This window comes from Lepidochelys kempii, chromosome 2 (assembly GCF_965140265.1).
Source record: "Lepidochelys kempii isolate rLepKem1 chromosome 2, rLepKem1.hap2, whole genome shotgun sequence".
NCBI classification, from domain to species: domain Eukaryota; kingdom Metazoa; phylum Chordata; order Testudines; family Cheloniidae; genus Lepidochelys; species Lepidochelys kempii.
This window is the reverse complement of record NC_133257.1, coordinates 49363027-49389434: the sequence shown is the minus strand read 5'-3', so window position 1 is coordinate 49389434 and position 26408 is coordinate 49363027. Positions and strand designations below refer to the sequence as shown.

General features: G+C 43.2%; 1 protein-coding gene across 1 annotated transcript; it reads left to right on the top strand.

Moving 5' to 3' along the window:
• Positions 1-475: 475 nt before the first annotated feature.
• Positions 476-20243, top strand: CA2 (carbonic anhydrase 2). Its single transcript, XM_073330659.1, has 7 exons — positions 476-805; positions 1829-2026; positions 13104-13222; positions 14986-15078; positions 15961-16023; positions 16791-16946; positions 19406-20243. Exons 1-7 carry the CDS (start codon positions 772-774, stop codon positions 19523-19525), a joined length of 783 nt encoding a protein of 260 aa, XP_073186760.1. The 5' UTR covers positions 476-771; the 3' UTR covers positions 19526-20243.
• Positions 20244-26408: the final 6165 nt, after the last annotated feature.

Below are 26408 nucleotides of genomic sequence, written 5' to 3'. Positions count from 1 at the left end.
CTTCTTCAATGTTACAGTTGTTTCCTTCTAATAAATTGGTTGAGACTATTATAAATCCCCCCTCCAAATCCCCAGTAATTGCTTTCAAATGTTGGCACCTCTGGAAAACTCTGAGCCTGAGAGGATTAAATGTTTCTTTCCAGAAATAAATGCCCTGATTGCAGCACCTTTTCCTTCAGCTCCCAACAGGGAGCAGCAGCAACTTAACTATCCCCCCCCCCCCCCCCCCCCAGCCCAGGCAGCAGCTCCAGCTCCACGCCCGCCCTGCCGCAGCGGAGCTAGCCCCGCGCTCACGTCCCAAGGTCACCGCGCTGCCCGGCGCTGAGGCGAGGGCCGCCGGCAGGGCCGCGTGCGCACCCGCGCTGCAGGTGTGGGGCCGGCCCGCCGCTCTCGGGGAGGGCGGGCGCGGTGGGAGTCGCTCCGGTTCGCATCCCCAGGGCGCGGGAGGACAGCGCTCGCTCGCGCATCCCGGGCGCCCTGCCGGGGTCCCGGCCAGCCGGGGGATGGGCTGCGGGCCAGCCCGGCTGCCGCTCTGCCGGTCCCGGGCTGCGCTCCGGCGGCGGCGGCCGGAGGGAGGATGGCGACGGCAGGTTATAAAGGGCTCGCTGCCTCTCCCCGCCCCCTGCGCGGGCTGAGCCGGAGCCGGAGTCGCCCTCCTCCCCCCGCCGGCCTCAGACGGGGGCATGGAGTTGGCGGGAGCCTATAAAAGCCCCTGACGGCGAGCCGGGGCCACCGTCCTGCAGGAGCCGGCCAGGCCAGGAGAACGAGACCATGTCCCATCACTGGGGTTACGCCAGCCACAACGGTGAGCGAGCCGGCGCGCCGGGCTCCATCCCCCGGGGGTCCCCGCTGGGCTTCCCCGGCCGGCTCCCGGCTGCTCCGCCGGCACCTGCCGCAGCCACCGCGCGGCTCAGCCTGCGCCGCTGCTCTTTGCCCCTTGGCAGCGCCGGCTCCGCTGAGCGCGGGGCGGTGCGGGGCATGCCCTGCCGCGGAGCCGGGCGGTGCTGCGGCCGGCACGGGGACCGCATTGCCTCTGGCACCGGGAGCCGGCTTGGGGCGCTGTGGAGGTGGAGGGACCGGCCCCAGCGCGATCTACCCCACTGAAGCCCATGGCAGCGCCTCCGGATTTACTGAGCTGAGATCGGAAGCCGGCCCTAGGAGCCCCGATTGCTCTAGTTGGGGGGGGGTCTGGTGACGTGCGGTCACTGCCCCCCTGGAAGTGCGGTTCCTGGCAGAGGCATTGCCACGCAGGTGCCCGGTTCCAGGGCGTTCCTCCTTCTTCCAGCCCCACGAGCTCTTTCCCCAACCGCTGGACAGTTCAGCCGAGGGTGGCTCTGTCCTTTGCGATGAAGTTTCTCTCATAGATCTGGACTCGTGGGGGAGGCTGGAGCATCTTCTGGTTTCTCCTGACAGCAGTACCGTAGCGGAGCTCTTCAAATCAGATGGGGAGCGGGGGAGAGGTCAGACCTGTGTCCCCTGCACATCCCAACCCCTGCTAAATGCAGTGAGGGGCTGGGCGGGCAATCAGCGCAGGATCGGGCCCTCCTGCGTCCACACCGCATCCGCGTCTCCTGAGTTCTCTCATTTAAGGCGCTTGAGACCAGCGCCTCCCTAACGTGGATGGTCAGTTCTCAGGATCTCCGGGTTTATGTGGCAAGGGCCGGAGGTGGCGAAGACGGGTGCATCGTTAAATATTGATGCAAGAGTTAAAGCAGCAAATGCACTTATAGCATCAACTCCTCTATTGCATTTGTTATAAATTATTTCCACCCTCTGTGTCTTGCCTACATCTTTTTCACGTTGGATTTGTGTGTGCTTTCTCTTGTAGGACCTGCTCATTGGCATGAGAATTTCCCCATTGCCAATGGAGAGCATCAGTCCCCTATTAATATCAACACCCAGTCCGCCCAGTATGACGCTTCTCTGAAGCCTTTGCATGTCCATTATGACCCCTCCACAGCTAAAAACATCGTCAACAATGGGCACTCTTTCAATGTGGAGTTTGACGACTCTGCTGACAAATCAGGTGAGTCCTCGCTTTCAGGTGTTCCTGTAAGGGATTGAAATTGGACAGATTGGGAAGGGGGGAGAGGATTTTAACACTTTCCTCCTTATCTTCTACTAAAACAATGTGGTGAAATCCGGCTCCCGCTGAAGTCAATGGGAGTTTTTACCTCATCGGGTCAGGATTCAACCCATAAAGATTCATTCAGTTCATTTAGGCATCCTTTGCTCTAATTACAAGAAAGTTGATGTTTTATGTACTGTCTTGACCTGTCCTGATCCAAAGGCCACTGAAGTCAAAGGGAATCTTTTCAGTGAATTCAGTAGGATTTGCATCATGCCTCAAATGCACAATAGACAGAAGTAAGGTAATTTATCAGGGATGACAAAGTGTATTTCTCCACCTGAAAAATACTAGCTTTGAGTAATACCTGCTAAATGGTTACAGTAAAAAGGCAGGATGCACTGCAGGAAGAAAAGGACAACAGAATAGCAAAACAACTAAAATTAGCAACTTGAAATGATTTGGAAATAGCCTCTTCAGTTTTATATTTTTGCTGCCAACAATTGCAGTGCAGAAAAAGGGGGCATCTCTCCAGGTCAGTAGTGGAACAGCCAGGAAATGAGTTTGATATTCTCTAATTTAAATCCACATCAGCCCTGGCATTCCCTGACTCTGTGCTTTCTAGATAAAGATAGCAATACATGTAGCATGTTCCCACACAGTTCACTGAGAGCTAGCTATTCTGCGGTATTTCAGGAGCCTGTTCATTGTACTGTACTGACAAGGGCCTGATCCTGAAAACCTCTATACACATGATCTGTCCTTACTCACAGAAGTAGTCCCATTGAAGTGGATGAGAGTATTTGCATGAGTCAGGGCTACTTGTATAAGCAAGGGTTTTGCAGGCTTGCTCCCTAATTGTAATTTCTCAGCTGGCGGGATTTGCAGAAATCACCACCCTTCTGCAATGAATGTGCCTCTATATTTAATTTAGAAAGGGGAAAACAATCCCTCTGTAGAGACAGTAGCTGCCTTCTCTAGACACTGCCTTATTTAACTTGCTTGAGCAAGTGCCCTGTTTTTCCTAAGCAGTTCCTTGGCAATGTCATTTAGGGGATGGTGCTGAAAACAAATTATCAGTGCCTACAATATTTTGTGTGTGTATGAACCTAGGCAGTATTGTAGTTGTTCAAAACTGTAATGAAAACCCAACAACATATTTTCCAACCTGCCTTTAGAGTAAATGGGACTAAATGGATAGCTAAATGTTTCACAAATGTATAGACAAGGATATACAATTCAGTCAGAACATCCATTGTAGCATGAATATCTGTTTTGCTTCAAGAAAAGGAGTACTCTGACTCACACAGTTTTGTAGTGCCCAATTCTGTGCTGAGAACTCTTAAGTCCTGTTGAAGTTGGTTGGAATTGACAGTGCTCAGCACCATGCAGGTTCAAACCTTTAGTGAATTTTAACTATGTCATGAGAAGTGGGAAACATGATGAAATTGCAAAAAGCAGATTTGCTTTTCAGGGCCACATCCTTCTCTGTGTGTGTGTGTGTGTTTGTGTGTGTGTGTGTGAAGGATGTTGTGAAACTTAATTTAAATTCAGTAACTCAGAAACAGAAAACTGCCAGGGTATATAAAAGTTTTCATAAATATCCTTTGGAAGAACAGCTCCTAATGAGAAAAAAAAATAGCACAGAAATTGAATATCTCTATTCTGCGAGAATGATTCACACACAGCTACAGCTTGCAGAGAGTGGGAGGAGGAGGGGATGAGAGTGAAAATACAGTAGCTCTACAACTCATCAAACACTGGACTGGAAAAAAAAAAACATTATACAGATATCTGTATACATTCACCTAAGGGTAGATTCTGTACTCTCTGATAGTCTTTTGAAAATCACGGTACATAAAATCTAGCTGGCTGCACACTTAATTGATTAATTTGTATGCATTTAACTAGTTAGCCTAATTTTACAACACAACAAAAGCTGCTTATGACTTGCTTACATTTCATGCACTTCCTATATACAACATTCTGATGCTGAGCTTGATTATTTCTTTACCAAGTTCCTGGTTAAACATAATGTAGCAAGCACAAGGAGAAATTATAAGAATTTATTTTATGTGACGTCCCTTTTTACATTAAAAATTAAGGACCTAATCCTGCAAATACTTATTAAAAGGTGTAGTTCTCACGCCGATGAGAAGTCCCATTTATGTCTGTGGGACTACTTAATGTAGTAAGCACACCATGAAGTAGTAAGTAAGGTCCTGATTTGTGACTAATTTTACGCACAAGTAATTTTATGCAAAGAAGTAGTCCCATTGGCCTAGATCCTACAAGCACTTAAACATGTGCATAGTTTGGCTTGTGTGACTAATCCCATTGAAGTCAACAGCACTACTCTTGTGACTAAGGTTATGCATATACTTAAGTGTTTGCAGGATCAGGGCCTTATTGTTTACAGAATCAGGGCATGTCCCTGAAATTACAGGCAAAGGTTCTAATGTCTTAGTAAAAATAGGTGCAAGAGCAAAAAACGTTTTTGGATAAAATCTTTTGGAATAGCATCATTGTGACCATTATGCATTTCTCTGATTCAGACAATATTTCATGTGGTCATTATTAATAAAATCATTAAAATAAACAGAAATTAGAGATCAGAATATCCAGATACCTGATATAAAACATAGCCCCTAGAAAAGAAAAGGTTCCATATATATTTGTTATATAATGCATTGCATGTGTCTCCTGCATAACTTGTCGAGTGCCTAAACACTAATGCAAAAAAAATGTATTTAAAAATCATCCTTCTCCCTTGCTGAGGCACCAAGGTATTGTGCAGTGTAATAAAAGTCCAAAATAAATGTTTAAATCTCTTCAAAATAAAAACAATTCCATGTGTCTTTTACGAATACTCTATTGTCATAGGGGAAAAAAGTCTTTAGTCTGCTCTTTTAGAAAATTTGCTCTTTAGTAATAACAGAAGCTTATATGTGCATAATTCTTGATTCAATTTCTATTTTCATTATTCCAGTATCCCAAGCATGTTCAGTATTCTAAAAAACTCCTTTGTATAGTAATGGTTTAAGATTTCTAAACTAAATCATAATAGAAAAAGGTATGTGATAGATTCAGAAAATTTAAATTTTTAGAAACCACTAAGTATTGAGAGTAATCTTTTTTTAAAAAATGTTTTATAAAAGCTCTCGGCCCAATCCTGCAGCTCTTGCTTACAAGTGTAGTTCTTCTGAAGTTCTTGGAACTACTGGTAAGAATTAGATGGGCAGGATTAGACCCTGGGCTTTTTAAAGTGTGCCCTTAATATTTTACGGTTACTAGTTCAGCCTTAGAAATCCTGTAAGTAGTGAAATGCCCACAAATCAATAGTGACATTTATTTTACTCAAGCGTTTTTCTACTTTGAAAGGCCACGATTTTTCCTTAGTATGGACATTTTATGTATTTTGTTTTGTTTGCAATTTTACGGAAAGCTTTCTGAGACTGTACCAAGCAGGATACAAACTACTCCAATTATTTTTATCTTCTCTTCATCCACTTTAATTCTTGTGGCTGAATATTTTATTTGGCTTCTCCATGTCTACACATCATTTTGGAGGAAGCAGGAGTGAGCTTCCCAGCCTGGGTCAACAGACTTCTGCCAGCGGGGCTCATGTTAGCACTCTAAAAATAGGTTTGTAGACACTGTTTGAAGTTGCGGCTTGACGTAGGAGCTCAGGCTCTGAAGTTCACCCCACCCCTCCTCAGGCTTCATAGCCCAGGCTGCAACTTCAAAGCGCTGTCCATACAGCTATATAGAAAGTGCTAATGTGAGCCCTGCTAACCCGAGTACGTCGACCCAGGATGGGAGGCTTGCTCTCACTTGCTCCAAAATCCTGTATAGACATACTATGTGGTCTTTTAGTAATAGTGAAAGTGTGAGTATTTCCTAGCAGTGGCATTTAAAATGTCTGACACTTTAAATAAGGGCAAATAGTCTCTTTGCTACAAATACCATAGGGCAGTGGTTCCCACACTTGTTCCGCTGCTTGTACAGGGAAAGCCCCTAGCAGGCCGGGCCGGTTTGTTTACCTGCCTCATCTGCAGGTTCGGCCCATCGCGGCTACTGGGTTCTCTGCTCCAGGCCAATGGGAGCTGTTGGAAGCAGCGGCCAGTATGTCCCTCGGCTCACACCGCTTCCAGCAGTTCCCCTTGGCCTGGAGCAGCGAACCCCAGACACTGGGAGCCGTGATCGGGCAAACCTGCGAACGCAGCAAGTAAACAAACTGGCCCGGCCCGCCAGGGGCTTTCCCTGCAAGCAGCAGAACAAGTTTGGGAATCACTGCCATAGGGACTAAATCAAAGACTACAGTGTATCCATTCTGATATCTCAGAAATGCAACTACATCAATGGAACACCTCAAGGTAGTAAGCATTACATGCAGTATTTAGTGTTTGCAGGATCAGGCCCGAAAATATCATAATAAATGCACCTTATTCTTGGGATTTGTCCCTACTGCATTTGTAGCAAAGATGATATCTGCACCTAGTTAAAGTTACAGGCACTTTAAATCCTGTTGTGAGGAAATAGTTACACTTTCACTATTGCTAAATGACCGCAAGAAACAGCGACTAACCAAAGTTGACAACTGACTTGCCTCAGGACAGCTAAAAGTGTCAAGAAAACCTGTAACCTGGTTATAACCTGATTTATATAAACGTTTCTCAGAAATGTTTTCACAATATGCATAGGGCCTTAATTTCAATGGCACTGCTCACAGTAGTGAGCACAATGCTCTATAGCACCTCTCATGCTTATTGAGCTTATATGAAGCAAAGAATCCTGTCAGTAATGAATTTGTTTTATAATCATAATATAAACTGATCTATTTTTTAGCTATAAAGATGATACAATATAATTGGAAAATCTGATTTCAAGTTCTACAGCTAATAGTAAATAGACTGGTAATTTCTCCTTATGGCTAACGCTTTGTTAGTTGTTTCTTTTCTTTTTTTTATAATTGCTTTTAAGATAGAGAAAATATTCTAAGTCAAGCTACAAATTCATGTACATTTGACATTTTTATGGAAATACAATCAATATAAAACCTTAAAGTTACTCTGCCATCCCTGGGAGGTCAACATATAGGGGCAACTTTGACACTAGTACTGCATGGAAGACTCTCCTCAATAATTTTACGCAAGTATATTTTTTTCAGGTGATTCTTTCTATAATGGAAAAGAATGGAGGTACCTGGGGGACCACTCAGATACATTTCTTTAGTTATGACTCAGTGTAAACAGACCAAGGAATATTTGTTATCCTAAGAGAGAGTGTGTGGGCACTCCTTGGATTGCAGTGAGTTACACTGCAAACTGCGTCGCTGTTGGATTTTTCCATTTCCCACTGCAGCAAGGATCAGTTTAGGGAGGAAACATGCAGGTCTGCAGTCTTCAAGATAAGATGTTCTGAATACAGCCTTTGGCACAGGAGGTCTATTTTTAGGCCCACAAACACTGACGGTATAACATTAGCTATTGCCCAATGTTACATGTCACCATTATATGTCCAGAATACTGAATATTTACATTACTGTATGTCTAAACCAATATTTTGAATCATAAGGGGAACTGACTGAAAAGAACTCCTGTGGCTAAAGAAATGGAGAGGCTAACCTCTGTGCTTCAGGACACACCTGTGCGAGACAGAACTTTCTCTGTTATCATAGTCCAAGGCAGCTGTTGTGTTATTTCTTTCAGTTATGTTTTAAACCAGGGATCAGTAACTTTTGGCATGCGGCCTGCAAGGGTAAGCCCCCTGGTGGGCCAGGCCGGTTTGCTTACCTGCCGCATCCGCAGGTTCAGCCGATGGCAGCTCCCACTGGGAGGCTGCGGGAAGCGGTGCAGGCCGAGGGATGTGCTGGCTGCCGCTTCCCACAGCCCCCATTGGCTTGGAGCGGCGAACCGCAGCCAGTGGGAGCTATGATCGGCCGAACCTGAGGATGCAGCAGGTAAACAAACTGGCCCAGCCCGCCGGGGGCTTACCCTGGTGGGCCACGTGCCAAAGGTTGCCGATCCCTGTTTTAAACTATAAATCTGGCCAGAAATCAGTTTTGGAATGGGCACATAGGGTGCGAGGAAACTCTCCTCACTTCATTCAACTCCCTCCTTAAGAGTTGCTTCTACTGTGTCAACGGAAGAAGTTAGTCAACTAATAATAGCTAAGTTGGGCAGCACTTGTTTTTAAAATATACAGCTAACGAGATGTGTGCCAATCATCCCCATATTCTGTTGGTGAGAGAGACAAGCTTTTGAACTTACACAGAGCTCTTCTTCTTCTTCGTGTAAGCTTGAAAGCTTGTCTCTCTCACCAGCAGAAGTTGGTCCAGTAAAAGATATTACCTCACCCACCTTGTCTCTCTAATATCCTGGGACCAACGCGGCTACAACAACACTGCATACAGTCATCTCCGTCTGTTCTGTTTGTCTGATATCACTTTCCTCACCCTCTTTCATTTGTTCATTTACTGGAAGTTGTAAAAGACTTGTAAGCTCTTTGGGGCAAGGGACCCTGCCTTCCTATGTCTCAGTTCATCATCCATCAGATGTCAAGGAAAATAAGCACCTGTTGGTACTATTGTAATATTTTGCAATACACAATACACTTTTTTAGTAACAGTTGCTAGGACTGTTCCATACATCCAGCTGCCAGGAGACAAGACGACATATTGTTACAAATCATCTTCATGCTTATAATATGGCAATTATCAATTCAAGGACAGCTCATACAGGTTGAAATTCACCCCATTGCAGAGGGTGCACACAGGGTATGACCATTTAAAACCCATATAAATCGCTTGCTAAGGGATAATGTAGGACTTAAGTGCTGCACTGAGCCTTGTGCCCTGATGAATTTCACCCTTAGAGGCTTGGTGTTCCTGATCTGTTCCCCTCTGATGTTAACAGCAATGCACTTTACTCACTTTTTTATTAATGATTCATAGGGATTTCTGACATATATTATGTTTAATATGCATAAGTTGTATCTGCAAATGGTTTCACTATAGGGAAATTTGTTTAACTGTACCCATTGAAAACAACCTTTTCTGACTCTGTTAGAAGTAGGGTTGCCAATTTTGGTTGGACACATTCCTGGAGGTTTCATCACATGATATAATTTTTAATTAAATTTTAAATTTTAATTCCTGGCAACTCCAGGGCAATCCTGGAGGGTTGGCAACCATAGTTAGAAGCCATTTGGAGAGCCTGATAGAGAAGGTGTGTTTTTGAGAGATAAGATAAAAGAAATGAAACACCTCTCATTATGTGCCATATTTGCACATACTATATATATATATATATATATATATATATATATAGGCAGCTTGACAGTGACTGTGACTCACCTGGGCTGAACTTTTCAGTATGGCCTGTGTGTCAACTAGGGACAGCCCACCCCTACTTAAGGACTCAAGATTATCAGGTGAAAATGTTCTTCAGATTTTTCCTTATGCCATGAGTCCATTGTGCATCTGTAGGGAGGTGTGTGTGTACATGTATACACATGGGTGTATGTATGTATGCCTGTCTACACACACACACACACTCTTAATTGCATTAACTACTAATGGCATGAGGAGTACTCTGGTCAGCATGCTCAGGGGGTAGCCTTATATCCTGGACAGGGCAAGCTATCCTTAGCTGACACTCAGGCCATATCTAAAAGTTCAGTTAGGGTGTGTCACCGTCACTGTCACACTGCCAATATACAGTTTGTGCAAATATGGCACATATTGGGAGTGTTTAATTTCTTTTACGTTATCTCCTCAAAACACCTTCTGCCCTCTGGGGCTTCCCAAATGGCTTCTATGAGAGTCAGATGAGGTTGTTTATCAGCAGTAATTGTCACACGGTTTTCTTTTGGTGAAATTTATTGCGGAGGTTTCCCACAACAGCCTTGCATCACAAGGTGAACCCATCCATTCAGAACCATTGGTCCTGCTTTACTCTCTGCTTATTGTGATATATTCTCCTAGGAGGGATGCTTGGGAGAGATAAAATAAAAAGGGAACATCTCCCCAAATGTGACATTCTGTCCTCTGTATTTGCAGCCTTACAGAAAGTATGATTCACCCTGGCTGAACTCTTCAGTATATCAGCTGGGGAAACCCACCCCCTACATAAGTACTCAGAATCCCTGAGCATGCTCTTTAGTGTATTCCCCATCCATTAACAGTACAGTGTGTTCAAACATAGCATGTTTTTAGTAATATTTTATTTATTATATCTCCTCAGCCAAATTGGTGTTCTGTGACTGCTAGGGTTTTCATTTGAGAGGACTCTGAATTAGCACTAAATTCCATAGATTTTGAGCAGTGGACTTCCATCTTGCTTGGATGACTATTTTTTCAGCTATAGGAAAATGTTCCATTTTTACTCATTTCCATTTGAGGAGTATTCCCTTTTTCTGCATTTATTCAGATTAACAAGCCTTAGAATAGTTTATTTCCTACCAATTTGATTTGTGTAAGTGGAGGATTTCATTCAATGTCTGAATTATTTTTTGAAGGAATCTTGCAGTTTAGCCATTTGGATTCTTTCCAAGAAAAGCGTTTCCCTGAATAAGATAAATTAGGGCTTGCTCTTTATAGTGAATACATCCCATCAGTGTTCGGAATCCCAGCAGTAAAGCCACAGTATTCCTGCAAAGCTTCACATAAAGGACCTGACTCTTCTCTAAATAACATCAATGCTACCCACACAGTTTAGGCCAAAGTTGCTAATGCTCTGAAGTAAATATGGGAGTGGTAACTGCTCAGTAAAACTTCTTTTACAGTAGAATAGCCTGGCCCATGTAACTAGATGCCTTTGACTGTGTAGATTTCTCTTAATCAACAAAATGTCCTTTTAGTTCTACACACTCTACGATCTCACCAGGAAATGTGTTAGGGCCAAATCCAGTTTAATGTATTCATGCAAGGAATCCCAGTGACATCAATGGGACTTCTCGCCTTACCCACGTGAATAGAATTTGATCATTAAACTTTCCTACGAGTCAAAGCACTTTTACCTCCTTTGTAAAGTGCTTTGGGATCTATGTAACTGCTCAGGGTATTCATCATCATCATCATCATTACTGATAATAAATCTCAAATCTGCTCAACATTGTCTCAATACAGAAAAAATACAGTGCCCACTTCTAAATTGAAATGAAGTGCCCCAAAATGTATTGTACCTTAACATCTTTCATGTTGTCATTGAATAGAAAAAAAATCACATTTGTAGCCCATCATCATGTAGTCACATGAGCCTTAGCCACAGAACAGGAGTTACTGCTGTATAGAACATGCTGCTTTGAGACAGGAACATGTGACAAAGATTGGCTGTTCCCTTTTTCACCCCACACCCAGCTAGCAATTTTCTCCTGATCACATTTACTTGCGCTTGTGTTGTGTGCCCATGTTTAAACACCTACAGGTTCAGTGGCAGTGGAGTGGAGCTTTTGTGATTGCCAATGGGTTCTGATTTGGGATGTAGGCACCTAACTGCTACTGTGGGTACCTAATTCCTTTTGTGACTCTAGCCCAAAGGGTATATTTTGCCCATTGTACCTAAGTTTTTCAAATCTAATATTATACCTACAAAGCTGTAGCCTTGACAATGGATGCAAAGGTTGTTGTGTATATCTTAAATTGCATTTTCTTGTGGCTAAAGTCTTGAGTCATTCCCTTCACATCATTGTAATTACCCCTGCCCCAGTTGTCAATGGCTATTTTAGTCTGTGCTTGCATATAGTCAAAGTTAGCCAAAACTGAACAGATAGTGGCCTACTGTAATCAATTTACATACTCTCACGCATGCACACACTGGCACAGTCCTGGGTATGGACTGTTTGCAAACAGAGAAAAGCATTTTTATTCCATTGACCTATTTTGTTTGTGATGCATAATCCAGGCACTTTTATGGTAACATATAGCACATTTCTGTCACTTTGCAAGTACAAAATTGGATTTTAGGGTCTATATCATCTTAAATTTTATTCCTAAAATACCTTTGCTTTTCAGATAATACCAGCTTAAACAAAGAATTAGATTGTGAGGCCTAAATGCTCTGCAGAAGAACAATTTGGCCTAAACCTTTCTGTGTTTACCCACACGATTTGCTCCATTAACTTCAATAGGATTACTTATTACCTGTTCGGGCTTGGTGCTGCACATGAAGACAGTTTCCCTGCCCTGAGCATTTTCCAGGCTTAGGGCTTGATCCTGCATCTCACAAGGGTGGGCTGTTCGGAGTCTAAACACAAGGTGAAAATTAATGAGCAGGAAAGGGAATTCAGGGAGCCCAATCCTGCATAATTGAGAGTGCTACTGAGTGCTCTGGTTACACTAGGACTTAGTTACTGTAGTAGCAAGAGTAATACCAAATAGGGGCCTCATTTCCAAACCCGTCTCTCTTCAGACCTGACTCATGTGCCAGTCCTTATTTTACCAATATTTTGGGAGGGACTAATGGAGAAGGGAACACAAGAGGCTTGAGATTTACCTCACTTTAGTGAGGAAGGCTATGCCTAGTGTTTAACCTCATATGTGCCTGTTGCTGGCCTTTACTCATACTTACACTAGAGCACAGCAACATTGGGCTCCTTGCTGTGCACCATGACGTTTGCAGGATTAAGGCCTAAATAGATGGCATAAAATGAAAGGGCAATTTGCATGAGTAAGGCAAACACTTTTAGGCCCTTAAGAGTGCTTTGGTGGAACATTTTCTATATGGCCCTAGAATTCTGGTTATTCATCTTTTTAGAATTTTTTATTATATTGTGACAGAAAAGTTTCTCACAAACCTTTCCTAAATCCAGTCACCTTGTATTATTAGCATGGCTGGTAAATTGCTGATGAATCTCATATATTAAAGCCATTTAAGTTTTTAGATGTCTGGTATAGACTAGGTGCAGCTGTGCCAATACAAGTTTGTAGTGTAGACCTGCCCCTAGAAGCCCAGGGTTCAGTGTTCTGTTTTAGAGTAAGGCTCCATAACAAAGGAGGTGAGGCAAATACTAATGGAGGCTGTTTGGTTTGCAGTGCTGAGGGGCGGAGCGCTTGAGGGAACCTACAGACTGATTCAGTTTCACATTCACTGGGGCTCCTGTGAAGGCCAAGGTTCTGAGCACATTGTGGATGGAGTGCAATATGAAGCCGAGGTAAGACTGGATTTTTTCTTATAGGGGACTGTTCACACTAAGCATTTTTCCTTAAAATTTCCCATCAGCGCTACTCCCCCAGTGGCAGCAGTGCTGTGAGTTCTAGCAGGGTAAGACAACATGATGGTTCAGATGTCGGCTGCTGGTCTACATTAGTGCTCCCAACACAGAAGCAGCACCATACTATAGAATGGTGGGAAATGTTAAGCAAAATCTTGTGTAGATACAGCCTAAAAGTGCTGGATGGTATCAAGCGAGATGTGGTATTCACTGTAAAAGATTTCCATTGCAGCCACTTCATTTCACAGATGTGACAGAAACAAAACAAACAGACGGCTCATGGGAAGCATTGGAAAAAATTCTATTCCCTGTGCATCTGTATATCATAGGTTCCCCATTTTCTTGTCTCTAGTGTTAAAAACCAAAGTGTTTGCTCTGACACGACAAGACTTTTGGTTTCTTAAAGGCTTTATTGTAGTTTTCAAGTCATGATCTGTGGTAGTGAGCGAGCAAGAGGAACTGTGGAGGGGACATACAGCAGTGGGACCTCAAACAGACATTTTGGTTGACCCAGCCAGGGACCCCTATAGGACTGCATGCTAGAGCAGTTGCTGCACTACCCTTTGCTACACTCCCCTGGACCCAGGCTCACCTCTACTCTGCTCCTGGAGCGGAAGGAGGACAAAGCCCTAGATTAACTATCTCACCCCTCTCTGTCCGCTTTGGAAGTCTAGCAGTGGCAGCAGAGGTGGCATTTCCCAATTCTTGCACTAAGGTAGCACAAGGATTGGAATTGTGACTGGCTCTTGCACTGGAGTATAAGAGAAGTAGCTCCTTGCACCCTTTCTTTTCCTATCCCTTGTGCACTCATGCAGGGCCAGTGACAATCTGGTCTGAGAGTTCACCTGCCCTGCTTCTGCTTCTTTTTCACGAGGTACCGAGCATCTTTCAACTTTCTGAAGGTTCTGAGCACCTTGTAGGATTATACAAAGATTATAAAATTCTGCTTGTGGCACCATAATTAGCTGCTGAACTTCCTGTGCAGATAGTTATGATGGCACAGATTGTTATAATTTCAAATGAGGAATAAGCAGCAGGAGCAGATGAGCTTAGAAGAATCAAAATCCTGTCTTCATCTTAATAGCCCTAAAAACAACTAAGAAAACAAAAACAAAAAAGAAGAGCAAACCAACTAGATTGATGCAGAGGTACATTTATTTCCAAACAGAATGTCCTCCAAAGTTTTCCAGGAGTTGTCTTTTTTAAGGCATTACCTTAAAATTTGCAGGCCAAACTCAGCCATAGTGTAAACAAGTATAACTCCCCTAAGTCAATGGAGTTTATTTAGAGCATGTTTAACTCTATATCCTTTAAAAAAAAAAAAAAAAGGACAGAATACTTTGATTTAAAATTAGGCCAAATCCTGCAGTCCTTGCTTCAGCAAAATTCCCACTGAAGTCAACTGGAGTTTTACCAGAATAAGGACTGCAAGATATGGCCCACACTTGGCATTTAGAAAATGTTTTTGAAAATAAGTATGAGAAGCACTTCTTCTTATAAATATCTATTGCACAAATTTCTACAAGAGACATAAAAGCAAATCAATGATGCAACAATTTCAGAGCTGTATGCAAAACTCTTCAAGTTTCAGCAGTAAAACACAATCTGTGTTAATGTTTTTGGTAAATGGTCATCTATTAGTTGAGATGCTCTGTTAGATGGAAGGTGCTGTTTATAAATGTCTCTTGTCTCCTGGATTCTAGCTTCACCTGGTTCACTGGAACACAAAATATGGTAGATTTGATGAAGCTGTGAAGCATCCTGATGGCTTGACTGTGGTAGGCATTTTTCTGCAGGTTAGTTGAACAATCACCTTATTATTATAGTAATGTATTGTTTGTACAGCACCTACCATGATGGAGCACCTAGCACTATTGCAATACAAACACAGAACTAAAACATGCCCCCATCCCAACAAGATTACAGTCTAAGGCCTTGTCTACACCCAGAAGTTGTACTGGTTTAGAAATACCGTAGAGTTAAAGAGGTACTTCCCCCCAGAGTTATATTGGTATAAAGGTGCCTATACTCACTAAGTCCTACTGTATGAAAAGCAGTAAGATATATTGGTCTATGGCCCTTTATACCAATATAATTGTGTCCACATTAGGGGTGGTGGTATTGGTATAAGTATGCCATGAAAAAAAATCACATGGTATAAAAACTGTGTAAACCAGGCATAAATAACCTCTATTTTCCCTTTCATTTGTCACTCCTCAATGGCAGGATGTTTTGTGCCACATTAATTACCTTGGCTTAATATAAAGGTTGAGAAATACACAACCAGCTAAAGATGATGATTTGTCTCTACTATGCTCCCTCTATTCTGGTCATGCTGGTTTTGTTGGGAGTTTAACTGTTCATTTCTCAGAAGTCAAATTTAAAGACCAATAATAAATCCACATACCTTAAAAGAAAATAATTTTATTCTGTCCCACAATCCTTGACTTCTGCAGATTAGTCAGCACAAATGGCTTGTGCTGACTGGCAAACTTCATATGCTTTACAATGTGAGGGCACAGCCACTTTCATCATTCAGCATTATGAGAAATCTCTATGAAACTAATTGGTGCTGTGGTGATCTAATTTAAAATGGTGTCTTCAGTTAACTATGGTGGTAAATCTAAGCAAGCACATATGCACCTACTTACTTTCTTTTCATGTGGTTTGCATTATAGGCGGGAAGTGACAGGCCTGAGATACAGAAAGTTATCGATGCACTAGACTCCATTCAAACCAAGGTAGTATATGATCTCTATGCCAACTGACAACAAGCACAGCTGTTTTCTATAGTCTTCTTCTTGAAAAGTGCAAAATTGAAGTTCCTTACTTCTGCTTGCTATATGCAAGTACTACAGTAGAACAGCTCTCCATGTCATCAGCACTGACACCTTTGTAATCCCTACCCTGACGAGAGCTCAAATGCTTTTTTTTAAATTAGGCTAATAAAAGATATACAGCATTGTAGGTCATCAGCAATCGGAAAGGATTTATGTAAATAATGTTTTCATACCATTATGATCGTGTGCTTCTGGCTTTCAGTTGCAGTGGAGTCCATAGTTGTTATGCTGGACTAGGTTCATGCCTGGTGTAAATCAGATGAGTTACACTAATGACTGAAGTCGATGAGTTTGGCCATTAACGAACCAGACCCACAAATTTTTATATTTGCTCTGTCTCTTTTGCCATCTATGCATGGGATATAGATTGTGGATGTTTTTAGAGGAAGAGACAGTAACTTTAGACATTTGAAACAAGGATGGAGGGCTTGATCCTGGAAGGTGCTAAGCAACTTTAACCCCAACAGTTTTCAGCAAATTGTAGGAGGGTCTCAGTACTGTTCAGAATTAGCATCCATCTCTCTCTCTCTCTCTCTCTTTCTAAAGCAGGGGTCACACTTGGCAAGAAATATCAAACCTCCCTTAACTAGCTCCACCAATGCAAGCAAGGTGTGTATTTTCCAACTAGTCTTACACCACAGTTTTAACAGGCCGTTCTATCTTCTTAGGGCAAGCAAGCTTCCTTCACAAACTATGATCCCAAGAATCTGCTTCCCACATCCCTGGATTACTGGACTTACCAAGGTTCGCTGACCACTCCCCCTCTACTTGAATGCGTTATCTGGCATGTTCTGAGAGAACCCATCAGTGTCAGTCCAGAACAGGTAAATCTTCAGTAGCTAAAGGTCATTTTTCTATATGAAAATACTCTCATTCGCCTTCGTTTAGACTTCAGTGGGATCTTCTGCTGAAGCTGCAGTTTACATTACTGGAACAGAATAGAGTCCGATTGCAAAGCTTTGTGAAAGAGAAGATAGCATCATGAATCATTGGTTCAATATGCATATCTGAAATGTTTTTTTTCTCCCTCTCTGGTAACTGTGTTCATATGTGTGTTGAAGTGGACTTTGCTGCTACTCAGGACAGGAGTCAAGAAGAAATGCCATTGCTTGGAATGCAGAAAATTTGCAGCTTCCAGAAGTTTGCATTTTATCTCAAGAAACTCTTTTATTGTGCAGCCTGATGACACTGGCAAATGCTCTCAGAGTAGAGCACTGACAAGTTGAGTGTCTCTGGGCATTAGTTCTGTGCACCATTCCTTAATGAAATTGTGTAGATTCAAGTTTCATCCTCAGGGCTGCAGTGGTTTAGCTAAGAAGATAAAAATAGGACCCTTGAGTCTATAAATATAAGCCATATTTGAAGGGCTTTAGTTTACCCTCACAGGCTTACCTCAATTTTACCAATGGCTATTGCTCTAACAATAAATCAAATAATTGTGTTTCTTTATTGACTTGAGATGAAAAGAAGCTGTGATCTGGTGCTGGGCATAATTTAATAAAAGTGCAGGGGAAAGGAAGAGGATGAACTATGGGAAATGTTCATTAAACTACAGTATCTATTACTACTAATAAGAGGCTTTGGAGTGAGTCTTAGCTTGACGTCTGTGTTTAAAGCCACAGGAACTATTACTGATGATCAAGGGGACATGAATGTAGCTTTACAACATGGGAGAGAGGAGAGGGGAAATACTCAAAATAAATGAGTATTTTTCCCTTATGAAAGCCATCCTCCATCTCTTCCCATCCACAAATCCATTTATCACATTGCACCTTTCAAAACCAACTACTCAAGACCAAAGCTGCACATATCATGTATTTTGTCATTCCTAAATGCTGAACAAATCAAGAAACCATAAAACAGCTTGGGGAAAAAAGGAAATCCTAAAATTTAGCATCTGTTGGGAATGTTTTCACTGGACTTCAATTCACAATTGGCAACTGTTTTTTTCTAAAGATAGGCAGATTTTGAATATTTGTCAGGAGGAGGAGGTTTAGGATAGCAAATCCATAAGAATTGCTATACTGAATTACTGATTATTGGAACACGTAGGGTTGCAGCATTCTGAGCTATGTACCATGTCTCTCAGAGAAGTTAAAAGCCTCTCGTAAGGCAGCTCTTTGCCAATCAGAGCGTAGCATGATTTTATGTCTACAGAACCATTCTGTACAAATGCTGCAGCCCCCTCGCATCCTTCTGTCAGCAATTTCTATTGCTGTGTGTTTTCAGACATGGTGTCCCGAATCAGTTAATTAAAATGAGGACTATTTCTAACCTGCTGGTCACTTGCATTGAATTATATTTGTCTGACCTTTGTCACACATGAGAAAGCAGCATGAATAGCTGAGTACCTGTGACAAATCCACATGGTGTCCTGGAGGGCTGGGTTTTGCAGTTAGTTCTGAATTAGCTGAAGTATGTGTAAAAATCACACATAGTCAGATAGCTCCCTATGGACCACATCTAAAGAGTCTCCTGTGTGTTGATTATTCTAGCAGGTACCTCAAAGGTGGCAGAGCAAGACTTGTTTTTAATGGAAGTACATGAATAAACACTGTGTAGGGTAAATGTCCTACTGCTTGGGAAACCGCACATTTACTTCAGATATTTCAGGGCCTGGCTGTCCCAAGGGACCTTTGGAACAGAAGAGTATTATGGCACAATTATACACAGAGATGGTTCTATTTTAGAGGGCTATGAAATTGCAGATCATGCTTTAGGATAGACCGTCACATTCTTACTATACATTCCCATGGAAATTGAGATCTATTCTCTTCTCATACCAGTTTAACCCCAGGATAGCTTCACTGACTTCTGTTGAAGTAATTGCTGAATTACACCAGTATGAGAAAGGGATCAAGTAAATGTTATTTAAAAAATCAAACTGTCAAAAGAGTTTCAGCTTTCAAAATAGCCAAGTGTTCAATTAATCTATAGACCTGGAACAAACACAGAGCCAGCTCTGGCCCCTTTGTGAAGTTCCTGTGATTCAAAAGTTCCATAAAACTATACCACTCTTTCCCAGCTCTACCAGCACAGATGGCATGTCGATGGCCAAAAAGAATGTGTCAGGGGCAGGAAAGGGTTTGGGTGAAACACCTTGCACTGAGTTCCTTGGCCAGCAAAACAAAGAGGGGGGTGATCACTTAGATATCTTTAAGCCACCTTTCCCAATACCCTAAGAGTTGTACTGTCTCTGGCTCACAGTATATACCGTAAATAGGTTGCCGGAGGCATGAGGATGCATCTGAAGGTTAATGTTGATCCTTTCTTTTTTCTCCAGCTGTGCAAACTCCGTGGCCTTTGCTTCAGTGCTGAGAATGAGACCCCATGCCATATGATGGACAACTGGCGTCCATGCCAGCCTCTGAAGGGCAGAGAAGTTAGAGCATCATTCCAATGAGCTAAGCACTGAGCTCATAAGAAATTGCTGTGTTTGTGAGGGAGGAGTCCTTTCTGCTAAGCACAAATCAAACCTTTGCTAGCTGTGCACTGGCAACATTTCTTCTCCTAGATCTCTCGCTTCTTCCATTCAGCATCTGAAGTTCTGGCTAATGAAATGTGAAAGACCCTAGATCAAGAGAAAAAAAGGTCTTAAGGTGTGGGGAGAGGGGAAATCTGTGTGGTGTTTGATAATTGCTGTGACTGACACTTTGACTGTTTGGCAAAGCGCATAATGACCGCAAAATAAGCCATTTTAAGTAACCTCATCTACAGGTGACAGTACATATAACTAACTGTACTCAGTAATGTGAAGCTTTTTGGAAGCACAGGAATACAGAATAATTTGGACATTTTAAATGTGATTTAAGAGATTAAGTTGTGTCAACATAGGCAGTGAAAAGCAAATTAATAATTATTAAATGTCTTAGATTTTAAGAAATTGAAGTGTAAATATTTTTTAAATTTTACATTTTTAGCCATGGTATCATCAACCTCAATTATGTCTTAATGTTAGTGTGTTTTTTTAAATTACAAAATGTCTTAAATTAAACATTTATAAAACTAATTCCCATAGATATAATACAAAGTAACTTTCCATTAAAATATGTCATAATTTAAAGAAGAAATGAATATGTATTTTAGATAAATTCTCTAATAAAAAAACCTCTATAATTATAGTTCTGTTTCCAGACTATTATTCAATCCAGGAAAATGGGACAGGGAGTTTTCTGCATTCATGTGTGTATATTATATAATTAGACACATAGTACTATAATAAATATTAATTAGAAACATAGAATACACAGGGACCAGTCTCACAGGTTTTGTCGCAGAGTTCAAGGAAACAGAAGCTGAAATGTGAACCAGTTTTGGTAACAGGATGATTGCCTTACAGAGTCCCTGGTAGCAAAAGGAAGGCAACTATCTTTAACATAGAGTATTAGCCTTAAGCAACCGCCCTTGAGGATCAGCAAAACTACTTGCATAATGGAGCTGCTCCTTAACAAAAAGGAGAACAAAATCATACTGAAGACCAAGTTAGGGTCTGAAGGCCATAGGTAGGCCTCTGTTTAAATGGATTGATTTTCAGGAGTCCTGCACTTAGGACGGAAGAATCCCGTGCACTGCTACAGACTAGGGACCGAATGGCCAGGCAGCAGTTCTGCAGAAAAGGACCTAGGGGTTACAGTGGACGAGAAGCTGGATATGAGTCAACAGTGTGCCCTTGTTGCCAAGCAGGCTAATGTCATTTTGGGCTGTAGAAGTCGGGGCATTTCCAGCAGATGGAGGGATGTGATCATTCCCCTCTATTTGACACTGGTGAGGCCTCATCTGGAGTACTGTGTCCAGTTTGGGACCCCACACTACAAGAAGGATGTGGAAAAATTGGAAAGAGTCCAGCGGAGGGCAACAAAAATGATCAGGGGGCTGGGGCACATGTCTTGCGAGGAGAAGCTGAGGGAAGTGGGATTGTTTAGTCTACAGAAGAGAAGAATGAGGGGGGATTTGATAGCTGCTTTTAACTACCTGAAACAGGGTTCCAAAGATGATGGATCTAGACTGTTCTCCGTGGTAGCAGATGAGAGAACAAGGAGTAATGGTCTCAAGTTGCAGTGGGGGAGGTTTAGGTTGGATGTTAGAAAAAACTTTTTCACTAGGAGGGTGGTGAAGCACTGGAATGGGTTACCTAGGGAGGTGGTGGAATCTCCTTCCTTGGAGGTTTTCAAGATCAGGCTTGACAAAGCCCTGGCTGGGATGATTTAGTTGGGGATTGGTCCTGCTTTGAGCAGGGGGTTGGACTAGATGACCTCCTGAGGTCCCTTCCAACCCTGATATTCTATGATTCTGTGAGTGCTGAGCACCCAGCAGCTTCCATTGACCGCCCCGAGATTACATCAGCTGACCCTTGGTGTTTTTATTAAAACATGTGGAACAGATTCAAAGACAATGATGCTGAAGCTGGGGGTGCTATAACAATGTAACCTAGTGGGGGTGCTGAAAGCCACTGAACCAAACTGTAAACCCTGTCTATGATGGAAACCACTTCAAGCCAGGGGTTGCAGCAGCACTCCTAGTTCCAGCATCTGTGGCTGACGCTGAATGTGAAGACAACACACAGGCTCCATCAGGTACAGAAGGTGACTGCCTGCCTTCTCAGGCCTTGTGCTCAAGTCCTTCTCCCAGCTCCCAGTCAGCTTCTGATACCAGCTTAAATCTCTGGTTCTAATTTTTAAAGTCCCAGCTATATTACATACCAAATTTTGATCACTGAATCGCTGAGACAGTTGTGGTCCTATGGGTCAATGCACAGCTGAAACCGCAGGGTGAAGTGTGTGCAAACTGTGGATAACACCCTCAGGTAAGGGGATCCAGCTATGGAAGGGACTTTCAGAGGAGATTAGGAGAATTCAGAATATGGCCATTTTAGGAAACCCTGCAAAACCTTCCTTTTTAAAAAGGCCTTGCCAGCATATGAATCACAATCTCTTCTTCCCAAATCATTCCTTCCTATGTGTAGTACTTTGCAGTTATCTGTATTAAATTTCATCTTGTTACATTCAAACTAATTCTCTAATTTGTCAAGATAGCATTAGAATTCAAAACAATCCTCCAAAAGGCTTGCAACCCCTCCTAGACTGTTGGCATCTGTAAATTTTATAAAGCATACTCTCCACTCCATTAGCCAAGTCATTAATGAAAATATTGACTTGTACTGGACCCAGGACTGACCCCTGCCAAATTTCACTAGATATGCCCTCACAGTTTGACAGAAAGCCATTGATAACTACTCTGAGTATGGTCTGTCAACCAGTTTTTCACCCAGACATGTCCCTTGGGTATGGCGAATCGGGACTCCACGCTTTGGGGGTCCCCATGGGTGGGGAGATGAGGCGGGAGGTGGGCAGGTGAGTGGGGTGAGGAGGTGAACAGGGAGGCAAGTGGCAGGTGGGCGGGGGAGGGGGAGAAGGAGCCCCCCCTACCAGAACCTCCTCTTCCCCCCAGCACCTCTGGCAAGCCCCGCTGATCAGTGCCTCCCCGTCGCATGCCATGGATCTGATGTTTCACGGTGTCAGGAGGCACTGGGGGAGAGGAGCAAGGGCACAGTGCATGTGGGGAAGGGGTGCTCAGAAACTACAGTGATGGGTGGCAGTATAAAGTCCTAAGATAGACAGAAGCTTAAATTTCTGGGTTAAACTATCCAGCAAAGCACACACTGTATTAATCATATTCAGGACATGTGTGGCTGGAGTGCGCCATATGAAACTCTGATGCAGTGATGGGGAATATAAGAGGCTGTAACAGCCAGAAAAACAAGACACTTACTGAAATGTGCCACCAGTGTAAAGTAGCCAGGTTACATGCCTGAATGGGGTATGGCTGATGCCATGAGGAATAGCTGAGGCAAAGCCTGCTTTAAGGATTGTAATGCAGGCGCTAAGGTTTGAGGTGGAGACGCATTCTCTGAGAGTATGTTAATAATAATCATTTAAAAATTTGCATTGAGCCATCAGGATGTACACGTTTGCACAGACTAACTGCATGGCCTCAGTGCTGGAACCTTCACCCTAACCCTTCCCTATTGGTTGTTACTCCCACACATTGCATCATGTCTAAAATTAGATTGTAAGCATCTTGGGGTAGGGACTATGTCTTTCTATTTACTCTATAGAACACCTAGTGCATTTTTGGATGCTCAATAAATAATAAACCCCAGTTAGCAAAGAAAGTTCAGGATCCTGACACAGGGAAGAAAGGTAAGCAGCAGGATACGGACCCTGGACTTCAGGAAAGCAGACTTCGACTCCCTCAGGGAATGGATGGGTAGGATCCCCTGGGGGACTAACATGAAGGGGAAAGGAGTCCAGGAGAGCTGGCTGTATTTCAAGGAATCCCTGTTGAGGTTACAGGGACAAACCATCCCGATGTGTTGAAAGAATAGTAAATATGGCAGGCGACCAGCTTGGCTTAACGGTGAAATCCTAGCGGATCTTAAGCATAAAAAAGCAGCTTACAAGAAGTGGAAGGTTGGACATATGACCAGGGAAGAGTATAAAAATATTGCTCGGGCATGTAGGAATGAAATTAGGAGGGCCAAATCGCACCTGGAGTTGCAGCTAGCGAGAGATGTTAAGAGTAACAAGAAGGGTTTCTTCAGGTATGTTGGCAACAAGAAGAAAGCCAAGGAAAGTGTGGGCCCCTTACTGAATGAGGGAGGCAACCTAGTGACAGAGGATGTGGAAAAAGCTAATGTACTCAATGCTTTTTTTGCCTCTGTCTTCACAAACAAGATCAGCTCCCAGACTGCTGTGCTGGGCATCACAACCTGGGGAATAGATGGCCAGCCCCCTGTGGAGAAAGAGGTGGTTAGGGACTATTTAGAAAAGCTGGACGTGCACAAGTCCATGGGGCCGGACGAGTTGCATCCGAGAGTGCTAAAGGAACTGGCGGCTGTGATTGCAGAGCCATTGGCCATTATCTTTGAAAACTCGTGGCGAACGGGGGAAGTCCCGGATGACTGGAAAAAGGCTAATGTAGTGCCAATCTTTAAAAAAGGGAAGAAGGAGGATTCTGGGAACTACAGGCCAGTGAGCCTCACTTCAGTCCCCGGAAAAATCATGGAGCAGGTCCTCAAAGAATCAATCCTGAAGCACTTACATAAGAGGAAAGTGATCAGGAACAGTCAGCATGGATTCACCAAGGGAAGGTCATGCCTGACTAATCTAATCGCCTTCTATGATGAGATTACTGGTTCTGTGGATGAAGGGAAAGCAGTGGATGTATTGTATCTTGACTTTAGCAAAGCTTTTGACACGGTCTCCCACAGTATTCTTGTCAGCAAGTTAAAGAAGTATGGGCTGGATGAATGCACTATAAGGTGGGTAGAAAGTTGGCTAGATTGTCGGGCTCAACGGGTAGTGATCAATGGTTCCATGTCTAGTTGGCAGCCGGTGTCAAGTGGAGTGCCCCAGGAGTCGGTCCTGGGGCCAGTTTTGTTCAATATCTTCATAAATGATCTGGAGGATGGTGTGGATTGCACTCTCAGCAAATTTGCAGATGATACTAAACTGGGAGGAGTGGTAGATACGCTGGAGGGCAGGGATAGGATACAGAGGGACCTAGACAAATTGGAGGATTGGGCCAAAAGAAATCTGATGAGATTCAATGAGGATAAGTGCAGGGTCCTGCACTTAGGACGGAAGAACCCAATGCACAGCTACAGACTAGGGACCGAATGGCTAGGCAGCAGTTCTGCGGAAAAGGACCTAGGGATGACAGTGGACGAGAAGCTGGATATGAGTCAGCAGTGTGCCCTTGTTGCCAAGAAGGCCAATGGCATTTTGGGATGTATAAGTAGGAGCATAGCAAGCAGATCGAGGGACGTGATCGTCCCCCTCTATTCGACATTGGTGAGGCCTCATCTGGAGTACTGTGTCCAGTTTTGGGCCCCACACTGCAAGAAGGATGTGGATAAATTGGAGAGAGTCCAGCGAAGGGCAACAAAAATGATTAGGGGTCTGGAACACATGACTTATGAGGAGAGGCTGAGGGAACTGGGATTGTTTAGTCTGCAGAAGAGAAGAATGAGGGGGGATTTGATAGCTGCTTTCAACTACCTGAGAGGTAGTTCCAGAGAGGATGGTTCTAGACTATTCTCAGTGGTGGAAGAGGACAGGACAAGGAGTAATGGTCTCAAGTTGCAGTGGGGGAGGTTTAGGTTGGATATTAGGAAAAACGTTTTCACTAGGAGGGTGGTGAAACACTGGAATGCGTTGCCTAGGGAGGTGGTGGAATCTCCTTCCTTAGAAGTTTTTAAGGTCAGGCTTGACAAAGCCCTGGCTGGGATGATTTAATTGGGGATGGGTCCTGCTTTTGAGCAGGGGGTTGGACTAGATGACCTCCTGAGGTCCCTTCCAACCCTGATATTCTATGATTCTATGATTCTATGAATGTATGTATTTAAAAATCCCAATGGATGTTAACCAACCAAGCCTTGTTATTCTCAATGAGACCTCTGTGCCAGCACTGATGAGTACTGGCACATCTCTGGCTTCAAATCAAGCCCCTTCTCTTTCCCTTCCCCCTTTTCTATTTTCTAGTTACTCCTCTGTTCCCTATCTCATGTCCCATTGTCAGGCTTGACAAAGCCCTGGCTGGGATGATTTAGTTGGGGATCGGTCCTGCTTTGAGCAGGGGGTTGGACTAGATGACCTCCTGAGGTCCCTTCCAACCCTGATATTCTATGATTCTATGATTCTAAATCCAACATCACCCATATATTTACATTTCTGTTTGTGTGGGCATGTACATTGCCAATGCCACATATGTGCCCTCATCAAATATACAGAGGATTGGTTATGCAGCCTGGAAGTGAGAGAGAATTCAGTGATGGTTGGTATTAACAGACTGGCAACTGTTTCCAGTATGGAACTGTTGTAGCCCACCCAGGAGCATTGCCACTGGTTGGTTATTTACAGTCATAGTTCTTCAGACTTTCTTGCTTTCCCGTAACTGAGAACAAACTAAAAAAGAAACAAGAATTCCCAGCATAAACCAAGGTGCCAGTTTCCCCTACGTGTGTCCTATATAGCTTAACTATTGCACTACCACAGCCATTTCAAGGAAGATATTTATGCTGAGGCCAACTGAAAAAGATAAACATACAGTAAATGTTTTTCCTGGTATTCATGGGCTGTATCTGCAATGGTAATTTTGTTGGCGATGAATGTGAGTGGAATGGTAGGGCTCTGCTTCATGACCTATGTTCTCCTTCCTTGTTGATTTATTTGAAGAGGTTATAATTATATTTCACAAGTCTCTCCCACTGGGGGAAAAGCAATGCC

Bases quoted from the DNA above. Each gene is read 5' to 3' on its own strand.
- CA2 (XM_073330659.1), top strand. From the start codon at position 772: ATGTCCCATCACTGGGGTTACGCCAGCCACAACG. The intron at 13,223-14,985 runs GTAAGACTGGAT...CCTGGATTCTAG, and splicing joins GAGTGCAATATGAAGCCGAG to CTTCACCTGGTTCACTGGAA. The intron at 16,947-19,405 runs GTAAATCTTCAG...TTTTTTCTCCAG, and splicing joins TCAGTGTCAGTCCAGAACAG to CTGTGCAAACTCCGTGGCCT.